General features: G+C 34.0%; 2 protein-coding genes across 8 annotated transcripts; one reads left to right on the top strand and one right to left on the bottom strand.

Moving 5' to 3' along the window:
- The first annotated feature begins 198 nt into the window (after window positions 1-198).
- On the top strand, window positions 199-19,526 carry LOC145061187 (CRS2-associated factor 2, mitochondrial-like). Of its 7 annotated transcripts, none has more exons than XM_079008589.1 (9): window positions 199-321; window positions 426-516; window positions 1,573-1,663; window positions 1,759-2,276; window positions 2,344-2,471; window positions 2,551-2,776; window positions 2,876-3,003; window positions 3,087-3,178; window positions 3,547-4,217. In XM_079008589.1, the coding sequence occupies exons 4-9, from the start codon at window positions 1,805-1,807 to the stop codon at window positions 3,599-3,601; spliced, it is 1,101 nt and encodes a 366-aa protein (XP_078864715.1). In that variant the 5' UTR covers window positions 199-321; window positions 426-516; window positions 1,573-1,663; window positions 1,759-1,804; the 3' UTR covers window positions 3,602-4,217. The 7 variants fall into 7 exon arrangements, with proteins under 7 accessions (XP_078864715.1, XP_078864717.1, XP_078864718.1 ...); XM_079008591.1 differs by having other exon boundaries at window positions 1,549-1,663; XM_079008592.1 differs by lacking the exon at window positions 426-516 and having other exon boundaries at window positions 220-321.
- LOC145062072 (putative protein S-acyltransferase 14) lies at window positions 6,460-9,191 on the bottom strand. The gene is made up of 7 exons (XM_079009692.1): window positions 8,720-9,191; window positions 8,032-8,254; window positions 7,841-7,932; window positions 7,631-7,754; window positions 7,451-7,536; window positions 7,140-7,205; window positions 6,460-6,887 (listed from the first exon to the last, which is right to left on the bottom strand). Exons 1-7 carry the CDS (start codon window positions 8,927-8,929, stop codon window positions 6,762-6,764), a joined length of 927 nt encoding a protein of 308 aa, XP_078865818.1. The 5' UTR covers window positions 8,930-9,191; the 3' UTR covers window positions 6,460-6,761.
- Window positions 19,527-21,469: the final 1,943 nt, after the last annotated feature.

The raw sequence follows: 21,469 nt of genomic DNA, 5'->3' as shown, positions 1-21,469 counted from the left end.
AACGCACGTGACCTTTCAGGGACGTGTTTTGGAGAGTTTTTGGGCAACGAAGGAGAGGGGTTTGAAGTTTAGTGAAGACCGCCCGGCCCCCAAATGACAAAGGGCCCCTTTTTACTTATTACAGTGGTTATATGGTATTAGCCCATTAGTTTTAAGTCTGTTGGACCTGTTTTTAAAGCCCAATACTCTTATTATAGTGCTGATCCAAAAAGAGATCTGGAGAAAGCGAGATTGGCCTGCGACTGGCTTCATACGCAATAACTCAACAATCATTTTCTATGGAAAATCCAAACGCCATTTCCCAGGATTCAAGAAGCAATGGTAATCGATTTCTTCTCTTTCTAACTTCTTATTTAAGATTTCAAGTGATTAATTTGAATTGATTTCTTCTTCATCTGATTTTCTTCTATTCCTAATTTTCTGAGTTTCTCCACAACAACCACCGATCGAGGATCGACAGTCAACGAATTGAGTCTCATTGCTCCTCCTTTTCACGATTCTAGAAAACTGAAATAGGTTGTTGTCCTTCTTCTTTTCAATTTCCACTTTCTTTTACTAAAATAACACCAGTGAATGAATGTCGATTCTTGCCCTTCATATTTTTGATTCACAGTTTCTTTTCTTGAAATTAAGACGAAATCGATACTAGAATCTGTTTAGAATCAAAGTATGAGAGTTTCTAACCTTCTGATGTAGTATATATAAGTTCTACTTTCTAGTATTCAAGAAATTTATGATTATTTTGTGCAATTTGTTTTTTTTATATGAATATCTATCTTTTATTTTTTAACTTAATAATTTTATTATGTGTAGAATCTAATACTTGGGCATTAACCTTCTGAACCTAGTGAATATCTACCTTCTAACTGTGAATTGTATGTCACAGTCTTCTCCATTTTTTAAACACTTTCTTATTTGTCTTTTTTTTTTCCAACTACTTGGAGTTGCTTTCTTCACTACAGATGGATTGAAAGCCGTGGATTTCTGAAAGATAATATTTTTAATTTTTTTTCTTTGTCTTTTCTAAACTTCATAAATCTATGTTGTGTTTGGCTTTTTCAACTGTTTAAGAGTTTATTCACAAACAACCAATAATATTTGCTCTCTTAGTCATAGTTTTTTTTTTTCTTTAATCTGTTTGATATGTGGTTTTGATGGCCTCGTATTACTTAGATTTGCTGAACATGTTTTCTAGAAAATATATGTTTGGAAGTGAAAAACGAAAAAAAAAATCTGAACAATCTAATGAAACTCAAAGAGTATCTATGCATAAGGTTTTAAAAAAAATTATGCTGATGTACAAGAAATTGATGAAACTGTTGTAAATGAGCAAAAATATGTTTTAAATTTCACTATTTTTCTTTGTTATGTATATTTCTTAGCATGTTCTGGCTTTTTTTATTTTGTTGAGGTTTGTATCAATAGTTGTTAGGTTATTTGGCTTACGGCCTGTCTCAAAGCTTTTTTCTTTCCAAACCAACAATTGTACTAATTTTTATCTAATTAATAAAAAAATTCGGAGATGTAACCCTACTTTATTGCAAAAAGGCCCAATTTTTTTATTTTGCCCAGGCCTCAAATTGTCTTGGACCGGAGTGAAGACCCAGTGATTGATCGAATACTCTATGAAATAAAGTCTGATCTCATAAGTGAAAGTTGCAAGGTAAACCCTCTATACACACTTTAGATCAGTTTGAAAAATCTGGAATATAGGGTTCATGTTGAAATATATTGTTACTGTTGGAATTGGAATTACAGAAGTTGCTCTTGCTGGGGAGGACGTAAATATTCTTTTGAATTGGAAATGCTAAAGCTTTTTTCACGGTGGCGCCACGACTTCCATAGCCACAACCGACCACAAATCCTCCGTCACCTAACACAATCCCATTTTGAAGACGACCCACCTTTTTCCCCAATCCTAAAACCCCAAAATCAGAAGAACAAGAAACTCAAAGAAGACGCATCAAACAAGAAACCCCAAAACGAATTCCCTATAAAATCAAATCTACCCTTTGATTTCAGGTACTCGTACTCTGAGACCAACCCTAGCCTTGAACCCATTGGGTATCGAGAAACCCCCAAATTCTCTCCTTTTGGGCCGGGTCGACTTGACCGGAAATGGAGTGGAACAGTGGCTCCATTGCAGCAGGCCGCCGACATGGCCAAGGTTGAAGAAGAGAGGAATGCGGTTCTTGGGAATCCGTTATCAGAGGAAGAAGTATCTAAACTCGTTGAAAGATATCGACACAGTGATTGCTCTCGCCAAATCAATTTAGGTAAAAATCTTTGCAAAATTGATTCCATAGTAGAATCAGACAAATCTTATTAAAATTGATGTGATAGGAAAGGGTGGGGTTACACACAACATGATTGATGACATCCAAAACCATTGGAAGAAAGCCGAAGCTGTGAGGATCAAATGCTTAGGAGTCCCGACTCTTGATATGGACAATGTCTGCTTCCACCTCGAGGTTTGAAGTTTGAAATCACACTTGTTTTGCTAATTTGGATCCTCTAACAAAGCTATTAGCTTACATACAATAATTGCAGGAAAAATCGGGTGGGAAGATCATATACAGACAGATTAACATCTTGCTGCTGTATCGTGGACGAAATTATGATCCCAAAAATAGACCTGTTGTTCCTTTAATGCTATGGAAGCCATATCCACCGATTTATCCGAAGCTCATAAAGAATGTTGCTGATGGCTTGACATTTGAAGAAACAAAAGAATTGAGAAACCGAGGACTTAACTCTCCTCCACTAATGAAACTAAGTACATCACCATTACTCATTAGCCAAATGTCTTATATACCCTTCAAAAATGACAAAATTAGGGAAGTTTTCAACTAATAGGGGTTTGACATTTGTGCAGCAAGAAATGGTGTGTATGCTAATGTGGTTGAAAAAGTGAGAGAGGCTTTTGAAGTTGAACAAGTAGTGAAGCTCTGCTATGCACATGTGGGTATGAGTGACTCCAAAAGGATCGCTGTGAAGCTAAGGGTATGTATTTTGTGTTTTATTCTTTGTGATAGAAAGTTTCCATCTTTATTATGTCTTTTTTTAATGAAATTCTCTTAACACAGGATCTGGTCCCTTGTGTGCCTATATTGTATAAAGATGAACAGATCATTCTCTGGAGTGGGAAGAAAGCCACGGAAAATACTTTGAATGATTTGTAAGTGGTAGTGATTTCACCCTGTTTGACATCATGATAAACCATTATATCGATTTAAAAAAGAAAGATCATATACATTATATGAAGGGCAAATAGGTAAAATAGTAGTGTCGTAATACATTGAGCCATGTTTTTTTGGCTTAATCCATTAAGTCATTTTGTTAAGACTAAGTAAAAAAGAAACAACCTTGTATAGTTAATCGATATTAAGTTTTTAACCCATTAACTTCATCAAGTCAAAGAAACAACCTCCTTAGACCTGAACCTAAGATCTTAATTATGGATTTTGACTTCCTTATTTGACAAATAGCTAAACTTTTTTGATAAAATTTGCCTGATTTGACTAAGTATATCACTATATTGTTTAGGGTTACATGCAAGAAGGAACGAGACAATTTCATTGACTTGTTTAGTTGTTTATAATAGCATCCTATTTCATTTTATTCGACTCACAAAATTATATTTTGAAAATTCTACGCAATTATGACAAATAGCAATGGCATGCAAACACAAAGTGATTTTCACTACTATAATGGGATTGACTTTTTAGAAATACAAGGTCTTAATAAGAAAATTTGAAAGAACAATGTTATAATTGGGTACATTCTCCATGTACAACGCTTTAAAAAGAAAAATATTGAAAGTACAACGTTAATAGAGTATCTTGAGGGAATAACATGTTGTAGCATGGGGGTACCAAATGTATTTAATTTGTTAACATCTTTTACGTATTTTTTTGAATCATATTGATTTGAAACTATCACAACTCTTCAACATATCTTTTAAATACTACAAATCAAAAGGTTATTTGAATAATGTTTCTTAATTGGTTTGTTAATGTGAGATAAGTGCAAAGAAAAAACGACGTTAGTTAAAATTGAGTCTACCTAACTCTATATCATATAAATGAAGAAGCGGTTGAAGCCAATTTGGGAATGAGAGCCTTCATTTTGAGTTGAAAGTTTCCATAGAAGCACCAAAACCATTTTCATAACATTAACATTACTAACTTCCTAATTATTTCGCTTATGTTTTATATTTTTTTAATCAATCTCTTTTAAATTTTGTTGTATACTTGATATTACATAAATTTGTTTTGCAGAAAGATATGATTAAAACAACATGCCTAACCTAATGGTAAATAACAAGTGGTTGATATTATTAACTTGTTATATTGTTTAATCGTATTAAATTATTAATGACGGATAATTTTTAATTGATATGAATGTGTAATAGATTGAATGTTGCTTATGTTAGTTAGAATTTTATAATCGTTATTATAACTATTATAAAGATTTCAAATTTGAATTGCTTTTTTTTATTATAAGTAGGAGATATTGATAAGTTCCATTAGAAAATCGGTTTTAGAGCAATCAACTACTAGAGAAAGTGTAAATGAAAAATATGTAACTATCTATTTATTTAAATTCTTATTTAAGTTTTATGATATGCTTAATTTTGCCTTCGGTTCTATTTTTTTTTTTATCAAATCTTACAAAATACGAATTAAACGTTCATAAGTTATTTTAAATAAAAAATAATTTCTAATATTTCAACCATGGTTGTTAAAATCACGATCCTGATCGCATGATTACGATCCTAGGTATGAAAAACGATATGGATTGTAAAATGATCGTATTTGGGGTAGAATTGTAAGATTGTAGGTAGGATCGTACGATCGAGATCCGATCCGATCGTACCTTCCATTTTTTATTTTTTTTTACCATTTTATGTCTTTTACTCTTTACCAATCTACAATTTATTATTTTTTTTATTGTGACTTATGACTAATATTTTGAAGTTTTTATAACTTTTGAACGAAAAATGAATGTTTGAAATATTTTTCATGATTAAATATTATAAATTAAATTTATATTCTATTTTGTGGGATCTTAGAATCTCGATCCCGATCTTGCAAACCCAAAAACGATCCTAGGTAGGATCCCGATCTTGACAACCTTGATTTCAACTACGTAATATAATTAATGTGCAACATGCCAAGATTCATCTATGAATATACATTTATGATTCATTATAAATATAACAGTGTAAATATATTTCGATCTACATGAATTAGAGAATAAATCAATCATGTACGAATACAAGGTCTCGATCCTAAAGTGCTTAATCATTATGAATATGACTTTATCAGAATAAATGTATCAATTCATTCATAATATAATTAGTAATGAATATAATTGTATGAATATAAATATATAAATTCATGTAGCTAGAGTAATGTAACAATGGCTGAATAAATAAAAGAAAAAAAGAAATATTGATTTCTAGTTGTTGGCTTATTGATGTATGATTAATATATTAGTTATGCATAAAAAATCCTTAACATTTTTAACCTTGTGAGTTTGATCGATTTTCCATAATAAAATGCTAATTTTTTGGTAACAAATAGATTACAATCCTGTTATTTTGTAAAACATTGATTTAGTTTTTTTTTATTTAATTAACATGAAAACTTAGTAAATTGTCCTATTGATAATTATGATTTTTTTTATTTGAAGTCTTTAGATCTATATAATTGTATTATATAATTATATGGTTGAGATATGCGCCATATCAACATTTTTAATGCTTTCAAGTTAGTATAAGGGCATCCACAATGTATCAAATTTATTAGAGTTTAATAGATTGACACATAGTCATTTTATTTTCTATACAACTCAATATTAATTTTCCTACAATGTATTGAAACTCTATAAAATTCAATGAAATATATTTTTAACAAGTTAAAAAGTTCCATTTTTCCTATTAAAGAGTCAATAATCATTAAACTTCATATCAATTGAATAATGTCAAACATGTCATCTAACAATTTTAGAATTTAATCCATTGAATGATAATTAGACATGACATCTCATTTAACTCTCTGATTGAGCTATGTATCATTGATGCTCTAAATATTGCACATTTTGATAAAAATACTTTAGAGTTCTTTGTATTCGTGCAAGCTACCCGAACACGATTGCTATGTCAACATAATTGTCATAAAGCACGTTGCTAAAATTTTAACCGGAATACAACCGGGATAGTTTCAATGGCAAAATGATGATGAAATCAAATCGTAAGTTTGTAAAAATAAACCACAAGTTGATATTAATCACATTCTAACCAAACACAACTTTTCGCTATACCGAAAATTGTCTGACAAACGGCATTCATGATTCTATTCCATTTTCCATATTCTAATTTGGTCAATTCTATTCCATCATGCTTCTATCAGATTCAGATCCATAGCCAAATGCTACAAAGGTTGATGGTCAAAGTGACAGAAAGTTAAAAGTTGATTTCACGTGTGGAGAATAGAATAAAACTGTTGAAAATGTTACTAATGTACATTCTTATATAGCTTCTTTCTTAAATCTTACACTAACTTTTCCTTCCACAAACCCTGAGCAACCCCAACAAATAAACATTTACCTCCTCCCCCTTCTGCTACTTCTAACCAAGTTAAAAACAGGTCCCAAAATCAGTTGAGCGCATCACATCATGAGGTGTGTTGGGGGTGTAGTGTAGGGTGATGCTATAAACCAAAAACACGTCATGTCTTTTCTTTTTTTGGATGATTTTAGAATTCTTGGGCATCCAAATCCGGCTTTGATGGATACTCCAGGCCCTGAAGAGCAGGCATTCTTCTCAAATCTTCTTCACAGTATGCGGGAATGAACCAATACTTTTCTACAGTTCCGAATACCTGACATTTTTCAATAAATTAAACCAATATACATGCAAAAAAGAAGGGGGAAATGGGTAAATAACTTATTGTCTTGATACAGTTTGCCAAGTAGTTTAAGTCATTATGTCCAGATTAAGTCGAAAAGAAACAACCAAACATCTCACATGCGCTTCAACAATGACATAACAGCCAAATTTCATGGACTCAGATCAATATTATCAATTACTTTAGAACAAGGGGTAGATATAATATCATTATATAATTTAATACCTGTTCAAAGTTCCTCTTGCGACCAAGATCATAACGCCATTTTGGAGTGGTTTTCTTCTCGTATGCCTGATCACAAAAACATAAATAAATTATAAATTGCAAGATTTGACCAAGAAATAGCAATGTACATTCGTTGACTTATTTATTATAGCATCCTGCTTCCATTTCTTTCTATCAACATTGTGTTTTGAAAACTCTAATGTCCTAACAATTTCTTTTTTGAAAGTACAATGTTATAATTGGGTATATTTATAAAGTACAATGCTTTAATAAGAAAAAGACTGAAAGTACATTGTTGTAATACACAATACCTCGATTGTTGTGGTATTAGCAGAGACCAAAGATATGTGCATAATAAGAAACCCCAACACGCTTAAAGCAAAAGCCAAATTCAAGACTGCAAAAAGAAATAATCATTACATAAGTGAACAAGAGGGTGGTTATAAAATCATTAAAAAAAAAAAAGGATTTTAAAATGTTATAAGATATACCAAAAGCAAGAAAGGTTGTTGCTAAAGTGCTAGGTGACCCGGGAATCTCTCCATCACTAAAGAATGCTATGAAATGTGGTAGCAAGGCTAAAGTCACCACCGTTGTCTCCAAAAACGTGTAAAACTGCATCATCATCATCATTGAAGGGTATTTTAGACATTTCACCTATAATACACTTTTTACAAGACAAAGAGGATTATCAAACGTACCAGAAAAAGAAGGAAATACTTGTAGTTTAGTGCCCCAACACAATTAACAACCCACACACAATGATGATCCATCTTCAAAACACATCTCCCACCTATATAACATAATGTACCAAAACATACATTCTTTATATTCAAGAATCAAGACTAGAAAATACTAAAAGATTACAAATAAAGTGGAAAATTGAACTCACAAACAGAACAATGGTGGCAACGAGGTGGTTTTAACTGGTTACACTTGCGACAATACCGGATTCTTGAATTGTTTGGATCTGGTGAATTCAATGGGCCAAATTCAGATGCTTCTAATGTATCGATTTCTCCTCTTTCTTGATCCACTAGTGGTCTATAATTAGGTGGCACACCACCAGGATCCGTGAACACCACAGAGAAATAACTCCATAATAGCATCACCAACTGGATCACACGCAAGAGTTGTTGATTAGGTCAACAATGATTCTGTTTTTGAATTTGTGATAACTATTTTCTTTTTTCTTATTTCCTTATTTTAAACTTATAATCATATATTGAACTTAGAGGTCGAGTGTCTCTCAGAGGTGAAGCTACACCACCTGTAAACTATATGAGCTAAAACAGAGCAAAGCATTTACTACTACGCAGCTGAAAATGAAGTTTTCCCTAAATTGCCAAACATCTGTTATATAAACAGTTAAAATCATGGGGTTCTGCACACACACCTCTATAAATCATCAAAATCATGACTTGGGTAGCTGAAATTTCCCAATTTTCCTCTTACGAACTTGGTTAAATTAAGTTAATTTGCTAGATTAAGAACTATAATACAAACAGAAAACGCCCAAAAACGCCTTCAATTTAATAGATATAAATATGAACTGGGAAGTGAGAGAAAAATATGATTACCAGGGTATGAAATATGATTAAAATAAGAAGTGCGATGAGCGAATCAAGGCCACCGGCGGCCAAAGCAGGTCCATAATTGCACAAGACGACGGCGTAATAGGTGACACCAACAACACCAAGAACCAACAAGATCATGATCGAGCCTAACCCTCTAAGGGCCGTACAGAATTTGAACACATTCCAAGCCATCACAGCTCCAGATCTGTACATAATACTCCTCAAACGAATCGATAAAAAAAGATGACGAAAAAATCAAGATAACTATTTGGAACAAATCAAACCCCCAAAAAAGGTTTTGATAATTCTCGTTTTCGATTCTGGGTTTTGATTGTTTGTAAATCGTGTGACGTAGTAATCCTCTCTGAGGGTTTATGAATTTTAGGGAAGAAGTGTTGAATCCATGGTGATGAGAGAGAGGGAGGGAGGAGCAAAAAACAAGGACTTTATTTTGTTGAGATGAAAGGTAAAAGCTAGCTCAAATTACATAAATGGACTTTAGGTGTATGTTAATTTCTGTACAGACCCTGTGTTTCCACGTTATTATGAAATAGATGTGGTTAGCGTTTTAAATAGTTATATTAATATGATCTAACATTACTTTGAAGCAAAAGGACCAACTTGCACATTGGATAAAGATAATGGCCAAAATTTATCCAATTTTATGGATCCACTTGGAACAATACTTCAAAACTTTACGAGAGTAATAACATTCTTATTTTATTTAAAAATTACCAATAAAATTTCAGAAATTTTTTAAAATAAATTACTGTGTTTTAAATTTGAATTGTTACACCGTCATTCTTAAAATCAATATATATATATATATATATATATATATATATATATATATATATATATATATATATATATATATATATATACTAGATTATGACCCGCGTTAAACGCATGCAATAATTAAATACATATCATATTAATAGGTGGTTTTGTCTTAGGTTTGAATTTTAATAAAAAAATATTAGTTAGATTCATTTTTAGAGTTTTTGAACCAAACTTATTAGATAAGAATATTTAATATTTATATTAGAGCAATTTGGTTTTTTAATATAATAATTTTTAACATAAATGATCTATGTGATCTTTGTTTTATCACAACATAATGTGACTTCTTGATTAAAACATGTTGTGTAGTAGCGTTATGAATTGACTATGTTCGGTGTACCAATCCCCATAGAGGCTCATGGCTTTTTTCATATTGACAATGTAAAACCTAAAGCAACAATAAGTTGTTACATGTACCAGCAACATTAAATTCTGCAAAGAAAATCGATAAACATTACAAATAAAGTGAGTTGTCATAACCATAAACATCAAATTCAGACGTTGTAACTTGGTCGATTTCAAAGTATTTTTTTCTTATAAAAATTAAAATATGATTTTTTAGGCAACACCCAATCACATATACATATCTTTCGATCAAATAAATTCTTACAAAAAAATGTTATTAACAAAAATATAATATTAGTTTCATAATTTGCTAAAGGTTAACACTAATAAATAATAATGGACTTTCACAAATCTTGCATTTTGGATACAAGAAGTGCATCCATGACTTCTTGTAGCTAAATTTTGAGAAATGTTAAGACCTACTGAGATATGAGGGAATGGTCTGTGAGGCTACGATTGGTTTCTATAGGGCAATACACAGTCAAAATCGTTAGCACATATCTCTCCTAATTGCTTCAATTATCAAATTTAGATCAAACTTGTCAAAATCAAATTATAAAAAAAAAAAAGAAAAAAAAAAACAGATATGTAACCTAACAATCAAACAACATATTTTTCCTACCATCTTTTACTTGGATGTAAACATTAACATTCTTGTAGAGAAATGGAACTTCAAATGAACCATACATAGTCAAATCAACAAACATGACAACACAAAAAGAAGCCTAACTTGGCATATAACCAAATTTCCAACAAATTTCAAAATTTTAAGGTCTTGCTGAACAATTTTTTCAATTTATCAGAATTTTATTTTATTACAACCTTATATTGGTAATCAAGAATCTAAATCAAGTGAAAGAAGTAATTATTCATTTAAATCCAGTAAAAAAACTACAATATTGTGAAATTGCATATAATTTACATGTTTGCTTATTGTCTTGGAGATACCCAACCACTTGGATATGTACTATTATTTGATTAATTAGTGCATAAATTACATTATAGAATATGAAATTTAACGATTGTTCAAATTCATTTACACTTGATTAAACAGTAGAAAATGGACAAATTTATAATCATAAAAGTATGCTTAATTCAACAAATTTGTTATCAAAATTAATAGAAAACTGACTTTCTTGAAAAAACAAGTCAAATACACAAAAACAAATAAAAAACAAAAAACATTTGAAGATCATGCATTAAATATATGACCAATAAGATCTTTTGGCACTTTTCAATATAGACATGTTTAATCTTTTCTCATATTCAGGATGATAAGTACAAGTGAGTAGAGAAAACAAATCTATAATTATAAAAATATGCTTAATTCAAAAAATTTGTTATCTAAGTTAAAGGAAAGTATTTTTGTAGAAATAATCAATTACTAAGTATGTAGGATATTACCACTAAGGGATTTTGAGTTTTGCATCATCCTCAAGCTTCAATAAAAACATCAACTAATGCTCATCACTTTCAAGTAAAAATATCTCCAATTTAAACTTAATTATAGTAAATCAAATCAATAACGTTATAGAAAAAGATAAGTTTAAGAATAGTTACATAAAGTTATTGAGTTAGATAGTTGGAAATCGGGCAATTATAATTTAACATGTATGAGACCGATTATTATATTCAAAATTAGAAGTATTTACTATATTAATATGAATTAAATACAAGGTGACTATTTTGCCCTTGATGAATTTTGGTACCATCAATGTACACTGAGAAAGAAATAGAATAATTAAAAAGATATATCACATTGATTTGCAAATATATAGGATGGTTAGTGCATAAGTTATAGCTTTAAATTTGGGGAGAATTTTAATTTTAATTTAAGGATAACAGAAATCGGTGAAGGTTTAAGTGGAAACATTGATGGACAACGTGTTTGACCAAACATTCATCAAGATGACGTAAACAAGTTGATCAAAGGGTGGAAAAGGTATAAGTGAAACACAATCAAAATTATTTATTGCTTTAGATGATGAAATAAAGTTTCTCTTTTAGACATAGAATTCAATCTTCTATTTTGTATATGTAAATGTCTTACACTTAGGTTGCGGTGACTTAGTAAGACATGTAGAAGATACAGTGGATAACCTATTGACCCATGTTCAAATCCTGGCACAACTCAGCCTTTGTGGCTATGGAGGTTCGCATGCAGTGACTCGGTGTCATGAGGCATAGCCTCATGTTCGCAGCTGGGGATTAGTCGGTGCAGCGGGGGATTAGTCGGTGCATCAAAAAAAAAGTTTTGTGATCTTTAAGTATTTTTTTTATTCATTTTTATGATTTTTAAGATTTTTTTAAGGTTATAATATAAGAATAAATAAAATACGTAATAACTATAAAAAAAACGTTCTGATACGTCTGTAAAAAATAGAAACTAACACTAGGAATGTTTGACGAACAATATCATTTTTGTTTTCCATAGAACCTATATATATATATATATATATATATATATATATATATATATATATATATATATATATATATAGAGAGAGAGAGAGAGAGAGAGAGAAATAGAGAGATGAATGATCATTTGAGAACCTATAGTTTCCCGAGAACTCGAGAACTAAAAGTAGAACGTTAGATCAAAATTTTTAATGACCTAGATCAAAGATGGCATATTTGTAAATATGATCAACTTTAATGGTATATTAGGTTTTTAGAAAATTATCATAAGGACAAATCAGGTATATAAATTTTTTATATTAAAAATCATTTAAAACACACACACACATACACACACACTCTCTCTCTCTCTCTCTCTCTCTCACTCTCTCTCTTATTCTTCTTCTTCTTCTTCTTCTCTCACTTCACAAACCCTAGATTGGTATATCTCCAGTTCTCCACACTTCGTCTTCACCAATGATCAAAGATGAGCGCCTCCTCCCTCCTCCATCGATCGCCTCCCTCCTCTATCGACCACCTTCCTCCTCTCTTCACCGGCCACCTCTACCATTATTGATTGCCAATCTACCCACATATCCTCCTCGGATAAATTTCTGAACTTGTTCTTCGTCATTTGCACTTCAGTAGCTCTTTCCACCTCTGCCTTCATCACCGATGTGGACTCAGTTGTTGCTTTCGTTATCGTTGCGCATAGGAAGTTTGTAACATCCATAAAATCTGAGCCAATTTAAAACTTTTTAAATCATTTAAAACCATTCAATTATTACAATTTGTTTTCAAAATACTCAAAACATCAGAGTTCCCACAAAATCATAATCAACAATCGAGGAAGTGTACGGTCACGCCTTCACCTTTCTGTGGTCATCTGCTGAACCTGAAACAATAAACTGAAACTATAAGCTCGAAAGCTTAGTGTGTTACCCCCAAAATAACCATACACACAATAATACACATACAATAACAAACAACATACTATGGGTCCAATCATCCATCGGGATGGAATACCCCAAGCCCTCAACCATTGGGTTGGAATGCCAACATACCGATACACTTCACATAACACATATAAAACTAACATGTATTGGGCCCACAACTTTACAGATTGGATTACCCCTGGGCCCACAGTATGAGTCTGGATTGCCTTCCGGGCCCACAGCTCACATCTGGATTGCCATCGAGCCCACAATACGAGTCTCCCTCAGCTCGTATCTGGAATGCTCTCGGGTTTGTTGGTTACCGCACAGAGCAGTTTCACCTCAACCCATCCCACATAATATGTTGACGTATAACACAACTAATGCACATATAGATAAATACATGATACTACGGATGGTCCCACAGATCTACCTAACTGGCATAACAACTAGCATGCAGACAGTCAGACCAACTATAGGTCACTAAACATAACCACATCCAATCTACTAGGATACCGATCTAACGGATCATACTAGCATATAACCATCCTATCTACCAGGATACCAAACTAACATATCACAACGGTAATAATCCCAATAACAAAACAAAGGGCCGACCTTGGTGCCTTAGACCCTTGAGTATAGTGAGGATAACTCACCTCGCAACTGACGCGTTGAAATGATAAGCTCCACTCTCGGATCACTGACACAACTCCACCACCTATATTCACCATAGAACCATACTTATAATTTCCAATTTCCCAAAATGCTCCCAAAAGTTAACTAGTCAACCCTGGTCAAAGTCCAAGTCAATGGTCAAGGTCAACAGTCCATGTTGACCTCAACTCGCTGAGTACAACCAGCCACTCGTCGATTTCCTTGCATAGCTCGTCAACTCGCCGAGTCACTTGAGTGACTCGTCGAGTTTCCCCTGCAACTCGCCGAGTTCATGCATGCCAAAAACTTGGAAAAACCTAACTGACTCGCAGAGTCCACGACAATATTCATCGGACTCGCTGAGTTGACCATGCAACTCGTTGAGTGTAACATCCCAAAAATACAGGCCAAAAATTTCATTTTTAAATACGTCATTATATAACCAACGGTGTAATAAAACATTTGTAATATCATGTCATGTCAAAACCAAAGTAGAAATAATTAAACATGTTATCATAAAACAATATCAGAGTGTAATCCCAAAGATCTCATGTGCGGATAACCATAGTGTGATGCGCTGCGATCAAGCCGACTCCTTTCCTTTAGACACGAAGTACCTGAAAACAAAACTGAAAACTGTAAGCACGAAGCTTAGTGAGTTCCCCCATCATACCACATACCATACAATCACATAGCATGCATACTGTCGGGCAATTCTAGGGTGCCCGACCTACCCGATACGGCCATTCTGGGGTGTCGACCCACCCGGTACGACCATTTTGGGGTGCCGACCTACCTGTGTCAAGCCATTCTGGGGTGCTGACCTACCCATGTCAAGCCATTCTGGGGTGCTGACCTACCCGTCGGTCCTAATAACCGACCCTCGGGGACTATTTCACCCCCTACTGCTACTATCACATATATCATAACATAAACATACTATCATACATATCTGGGGTGTCCGAACTACCCTTCGGTCCTAACAACCGAACTTGGGGACTATTCCCCTCCTACTACCACTATCACATATAACATATCATGCCAGTATATACACATATCATCACATACTGTCAGACATATCTGGGGTGTCTGACCTACCATTCGGTCCTAACAACTGAACTCTACTACTATGACATATAACATATCATGCCAGCATATAACAGATCAGGTAGTAGCAAACCTAGATGATATCACAAAGACAATCATCTATCATACAACTCCTACTGGTGGGCCGACATTATGGCCGTAGACCCACCGCTACTGGAAGGTAACTCACCTCACTACTGAAGTCCCGAAGACACAATCCCATACTTGCTGAAGTCCCGCAGACTCGACCCTAGCTGCTGGCTGACAGATTCCTGAACTGTCAACACCAAAATAACACCCAATTAATATTTAGGTCCCAATACATAACCATAAGTACATTTTTTGGGCAATTACTACATTACCCCTAGCTTGGCTTATTCAAGCCCAAGGCCTAATCCGTAGGCCCAAAGTCAACCAGGAATCAAACCCCAACACATGACCCAATTTTCCAAATTGGGCCTAGGCCTATACATGGTCTCATTCTAAGGCCCAACATCATATAATCATTAAGGCCCAAACTATGGCCCAATTTGGCCCAACATCATATAATCATTAAGGCCCAAACTATGGCCCAATTTTCCAAATGGGGCCCAAGTCCCTTACATGGGCCTTACCCTAGGCCCATTAAATTACTCTAGACCATTTGCTTGATCTTAGATAGCCCATTTAATAACCCAATCATCAAGGCCCAATAGAAAGGCCCAACAATAAACCCAAGTGAAATTAAAGTTTCACATAAAATGATGATTGGGGTTAAGTAGGAAACTTAACCCATTAAGGACTTAATCCACTAAGGACTTAATCCATTAAGTCCAATATTGCTTAGATTAATCTTTGTCAATGATTATTATTTAATATCTCAAGTTATTAAATAATTCTCGTGTGTGTGACCCGATTGATTCTTAAAGTTAGGGTTTCATTGGCATTAGGGTTTTCCAATCCAAATATTAGCCCATTTATCAATTTGTTGGCCTTTTATGTCAATCAGGGCATTATTGGGCCTATTAAGCCCACAAAAATACTATTAAGCCCATTAGGGTTTTATTGGGTCCATTAGAGTCCATTAAGCTTCATTGGGCCCATTAGAGAGCTCCTTTGAGCCCATTAGGGTTTCTAGCACCCCAAACGAATCAACCACAAGAGGCAAAGCGCACCGCCACCCGACACGGCGGCCGGTGGCGGCAGCCACCACCCTAAGGTGGTGGTTTTTAAGTTCTTTTCATTATTCCCTTTTTTTTGTTACAATTACAATGTGAAATACCGAATTTATCCACACACACACACTAAAATACACACACTAAAAACATAAACACACATAATGGTGGTTCATGGCGGCAGCCACCATGGCTGGCGGCCATGGTGGTTCTCTTCTCTATTCTCCGGCCAACAAAACACCCAACATAAGAACTACCAGTGGAGATGAAACCACACACCTAATCTGTTACAAAACGACCCCAACCACCCACCTATGTTGACCGGAGCAACAATACATTGCATAGGCAGCGACAACGAATCGGAAGGAGAGGGGTGGGGAGTTATGACCCCGACTGGTGAACGGAAACGGCAACAATCACGCCCCCTGAACTGCCCACTGCCCCGACGACCAAGGACAACCTTCAACGGTCACGGAATGGATGCAGCGACGACGCTTCTGATGGTGCTACGGTCCCAACACGATGACAGCTTCCCCCATCCGGTGCCCAATCGCCTGTCACGATGGTGCTTTCCCGACTACGTGCGACCGTCCGCGACAGGAATGATGGCGGTGAGAGAAAGAGAAGGAGAAGAACGGAGGAGGTTCGGTGGTCCTTGGCGGCGTACTAGCAGCGAACGACAGCCATGAAGCTCAGCTCCTCAGGCTTCAGTGGACCTCCGGGATGCTTGCTACGATGGCTAAATAACGGCGACGGATGCGGCTTCCATGGTGGTTGCCTTCACCTGCTACAATGGTTCGCCGGTTGCTTGGTTAGTCGGAGAAACAAGGGAGTAGCGGTCGATGGTGGGAGGTATAAGGGTGACGGCTGTCTCTCTTTAGGGTTAGGGTTTCAAGCGGGAGGGGTGACGGGTTATATACCCCGATCCCCCAAACTTACCTCCATAATGATGAGTTTAGCCCCTTCCTTCCCTTTTTCTTTCAATCTTAATCCAATATTTACCCTATAGCCCTTGATCCCATAATTTCCTTTCATAATAAGTCCTAAAATTACCAACCAGCCCCTAAGCCCTCAAATCTTTTCAATTTAAGTCCATTAATTACCAAATGCACCCTAACTTCTGAATTCCTTCTTAAATTAAATCCAAAACTTACACTTTTAACCCCCAACTTCTAAAATTATGACAATTAGCCCTTCGAGACCATCCTTTGATATATAATTATTTATTTTAGGCTACCATTCGTCCATTAATTTATTTATTTAACTAATAAATAAACGGGTGTTACATCGAGTCCCTTCAATCCATTATCCATTCAGATGCTTTTTAAGCCATCTTAAGGTTCCATATTGCAGATCCAGCTTCCCAAGGCATGTTAATAACGTAAACTTGCAAACTTTACGTGCATGCAAGGCTCTAAAGTCTTATAATGACAAAACCAAGCTTGTAATGGATTTTTACACTTAAGGAGAGGTTCACACTTTCTAAAGCTGAAAGCTTTATGGACTTAGAGACCAAAGAGAGTTCAGATCTGAAGTTACAACTTCAGATTTGAGCTCATACCCAAGAATAGCTTCATAATATGCTAGAAAAGCCCTAAATTTCCCCCAAATGACATCTAGAATGAAATGAGGTCAAGGAAACGACTTGATACCTTCCAAAAGATGCTAACTAAGGTAGATTTCAGATCCCATACGTTCCTTGATTCTAGTCACTTGTTCTTCAAGCTCTTCCCACCAATAATCCTCTTCTAAAGCTTAAAACACACAAGAATGATGCACACACATGGATTAGGGTTTATGGACTATCAAGAGGCTGTAAGGGGAGGCTGAGGAGGCCAATGATCCTTTAAATTGGGTGCAAAAACCCTGGAAATTAGGGTTTCATCCTCTAGCTCCTACTCGTCGAGTCCCTTCTTGGACTCGGCGAGTAAGCCACTTAAACACATGGACCAACCCGCTGTTACTCGACGAGTCAGGCAACTAAATCGTTGAGTAGACCTTGAAATCATGACAATTTATAACCATAAATTGATACTCGAGAATCGGGGCGTTACAAAGTTGCAGACGAATGAGCTCGCCGCTGCTCGTCTTTTCCAGGAGAATACTCCTTATGTTGTCTACATTACCACTTTAGCGTCCAGGTATTTAGCTTTCTTCTTTTTTGTTTAACCTAATACTTAATTTACTAGGTGATGTAATTCATCGTGAGCGTTGTAAAAATTGGTTGATTGAATCACAAAATGAAGTTATCGAATTATCTATTTTTTTCTTTTTTCCACGATTGCTCATATCTAAGCTCATTTTTTGCATCATTTCAATTGAAATTGTAACTTGATTTGTGATATTGCTCCTATTTTGATTATTAGCTAATGCCTGCTCTGGGAATTCCTATTAATTACTGAATAGATTTGGTAGGTTTACTTTGGGGGTCATACGTTCAACTTTGAGTCTTCCCCATGGTCATGTTGTATGAACAAATATTACCTATGGATCAACAAGGAGACCTCTACGTTTTCTTAAGAAGAATTTTAGCTAAATCAAATTGTTATATCATTGTGTACCAAAGTTGCATATTAGTGAATCTTCAGTTGTATTAACCAAAAGATACGCTTGAAATTCTAGAAAAAGGATTTCAATTCTACTTAAACAAATGCAGAGACCAACACATATAACTTTCAAAATAAAGTTTTATACTTCATACTAAAGTATGAAAACCAACAATTAAAAGAACCATGAAAAATATAACTAAGAAAAAGATTTCAGGTCCTTGGATATCAACAATTTACACGTTTTAATTATACAATCCATTAATGTTCTTGTTAGACTTATCATAATTTATTTGAAAAATCAGCTTGCAATTGCCAATACATTTTGCAGTATTTGATTATAACTGGAGAATACTCCTTCTATTGTGAATACATTTTGCAGTAAATGATTATAGCAATCTACATTGCAGTTGTTATATTCATTTTTTTTATATTTACTGTAAACTGAAAGACATAACCGTATAAGAATACTATCAGATTAGTCCATTAAGTGTTGCACTGGTAAAGTGCAGCCTGGATAATGATGTTTTAACAAATATTGGAAAAAATAACAATATAATTAGGGAAATGGATAGAAAAAGTAAATGAGAGCGGTTTTGTAAACTGTTATGAATTGTTGAGAAAGCATACTTTCCCTGAAAATGGAAATGGAATAAGTTATGTGCCCCAAAAGTCAAAAAAAAGAAAAGAACACCATAATCTTCCTCTGCAATGGTCTTTTTATTTGGCTTCATGTAATCAATCTAAAAGCCTTTTACTTTTATTCATGCAAATTTATGTTTTTACCCTTTCTAAAGTAAACATATTACTTTTTGCTGTTTCTTTAAGGTGATGAAGGTGATTGAAAAACCACTTAATGATCATCTCCCATTAATTGAAGCCCACAGGTGTGTAAAATCTTAAAAAATAAGGTTTTTATTATCATTTTTTCACATATTTAGCTTGTTTATATTATTAAACTAGATAATTGATTATTAAACTTGAGAATTGGCGCATATGTTGTTTTTTCACAGTTTCATATATGTTCATATATGCATATCCTTAATATGGTGAAAATGATTTTTCACATTTTCAGCTATGACTAATTGGAAGTCGGACTATCAGTGTGTAGTAATTAATTGGCCAATGGCAATAATCAATTACAAATCATATGTGAAGTAGTTATACATGGATTATATGTTAGTATGAAGTAGTTACACAAAACTTAAAATTGGGTGTTTTATTGCTGAATGTTGGAATTTTCAGGTTGCAATCGACACCTTGAATGGTAAAAAGTTGGGCTTATATTTTCCTGCATCCTGGTGTGACCCATGTCAAAAGTATACCCCAAACCTAGTTAAAACCTAATTGTTGTTTTTGTTAGGGTTTAGGTGCTGGACCAAGCTCTGGAACACCCTGTTATTTTAAATGGTAAATTTCTACATTTTTTTAGTATTGGACTTCTCGGATTTTTTTTTTTTGTATTTTGTCATTGAGTACTTGAATTACACAAAGAAAAAGTAATTTCCACATTCAATTTTTTTTGTTCTTTGTTTCCAGTGAATTGAACTTGAAATTCCTTTCCTAGAAATCAGCTCAAAAGATTCCACCAACGTGGAATAGACTTTCATGGCCATTACTGCTTCCATCAAAGGTACTCAATATTTTCATTTTTTCTTTTTTATTAAAGACCAAAATGCTTTCATTACATATATTGAAATAAAAAAAATAGTTTTATGCCTTTACAATAAACAAAAAATATTTAAATATAAATAAATATTTCATTTTTATTATTGAATTCCATTCCGCCCAACCAAAATTTCACATTCCGATTTCAATTCCAATTCCAATATTGAATTTACATATCTACATTTGTAGTATTCTAATCATAACAATTTTCCAATATTTAATTTACCTATTTACCACCCTTAAATTCACATGTAAATCACAAGATAATCACATACGAGTTACATGTGCTTCATATGTAATTTACATATGAATCATATGTAAATCACATGTGAGTTACATGTCCCCCCAAACCAGAACAACGGAAATGTTTGGGGGCGGATGGAGTGACTTCATGTACAGTATCACAACAATTGAATAGTAATGAAATATAGCAACACAAACATTCATACATTTAGATTTTGAATATTACATTGCTTACAAACACGATTGTTCAAAAGTCGAATACAAATAACTGAAAAGTAGGAAAAACATGAAATGACGACGCTGGCCCTCAAGAAGGGTTGAGTACCTGCCTGCTAGATCCCTGAGAATACAAGTCGTTTTGAAAAACGTCAACTAAAAAGTTGGTGAGTTCATAAGCATTTTTGTACAAAATAGTTTTACACTTGTTTAGACTAGTTCTCGTAGTACTTTCAGAAAATCCGATATTTTCTATATATAAAAAAGAAGGTTTGCAGTCTCGTTCTAAAACCGTGAATATATGCTTGCATATCCTTTGTTTCTTTTGTTATACTTGTAAAGAGTGTGTTCCTAGAAAATCCAATATTCTCATAAGTATGAACTGAAAGTGAAAGTAGTTCCTTGGTATCCTTTCCTTGTAAGGTAATAACATATAGTTCCAGAAAAATGGAGTATTTTCCTTAAAGATGAACTGTCGTATTAAATCCTAAGACCACGATGGAGGTGAAAATATTATATTATGTAAAACAACTGAAGGGTTTGACTTCATTGAATTTTGACTTCTTTGAATTTTTGAATTAGTGTAAAATTATATAATATTAAGTTGTGAATTTTGTGTATTAAACTGTAAATGGACTGTATAAAGTTGTATTTTACATAAAT

This window comes from Lactuca serriola, chromosome 7 (assembly GCF_051521515.1).
Source record: "Lactuca serriola cultivar US96UC23 chromosome 7, Lser_US96UC23_V15, whole genome shotgun sequence".
NCBI lineage: Eukaryota > Viridiplantae > Streptophyta > Magnoliopsida > Asterales > Asteraceae > Lactuca > Lactuca serriola.
This window is presented reverse-complemented; position numbering and strand designations above follow the sequence as displayed.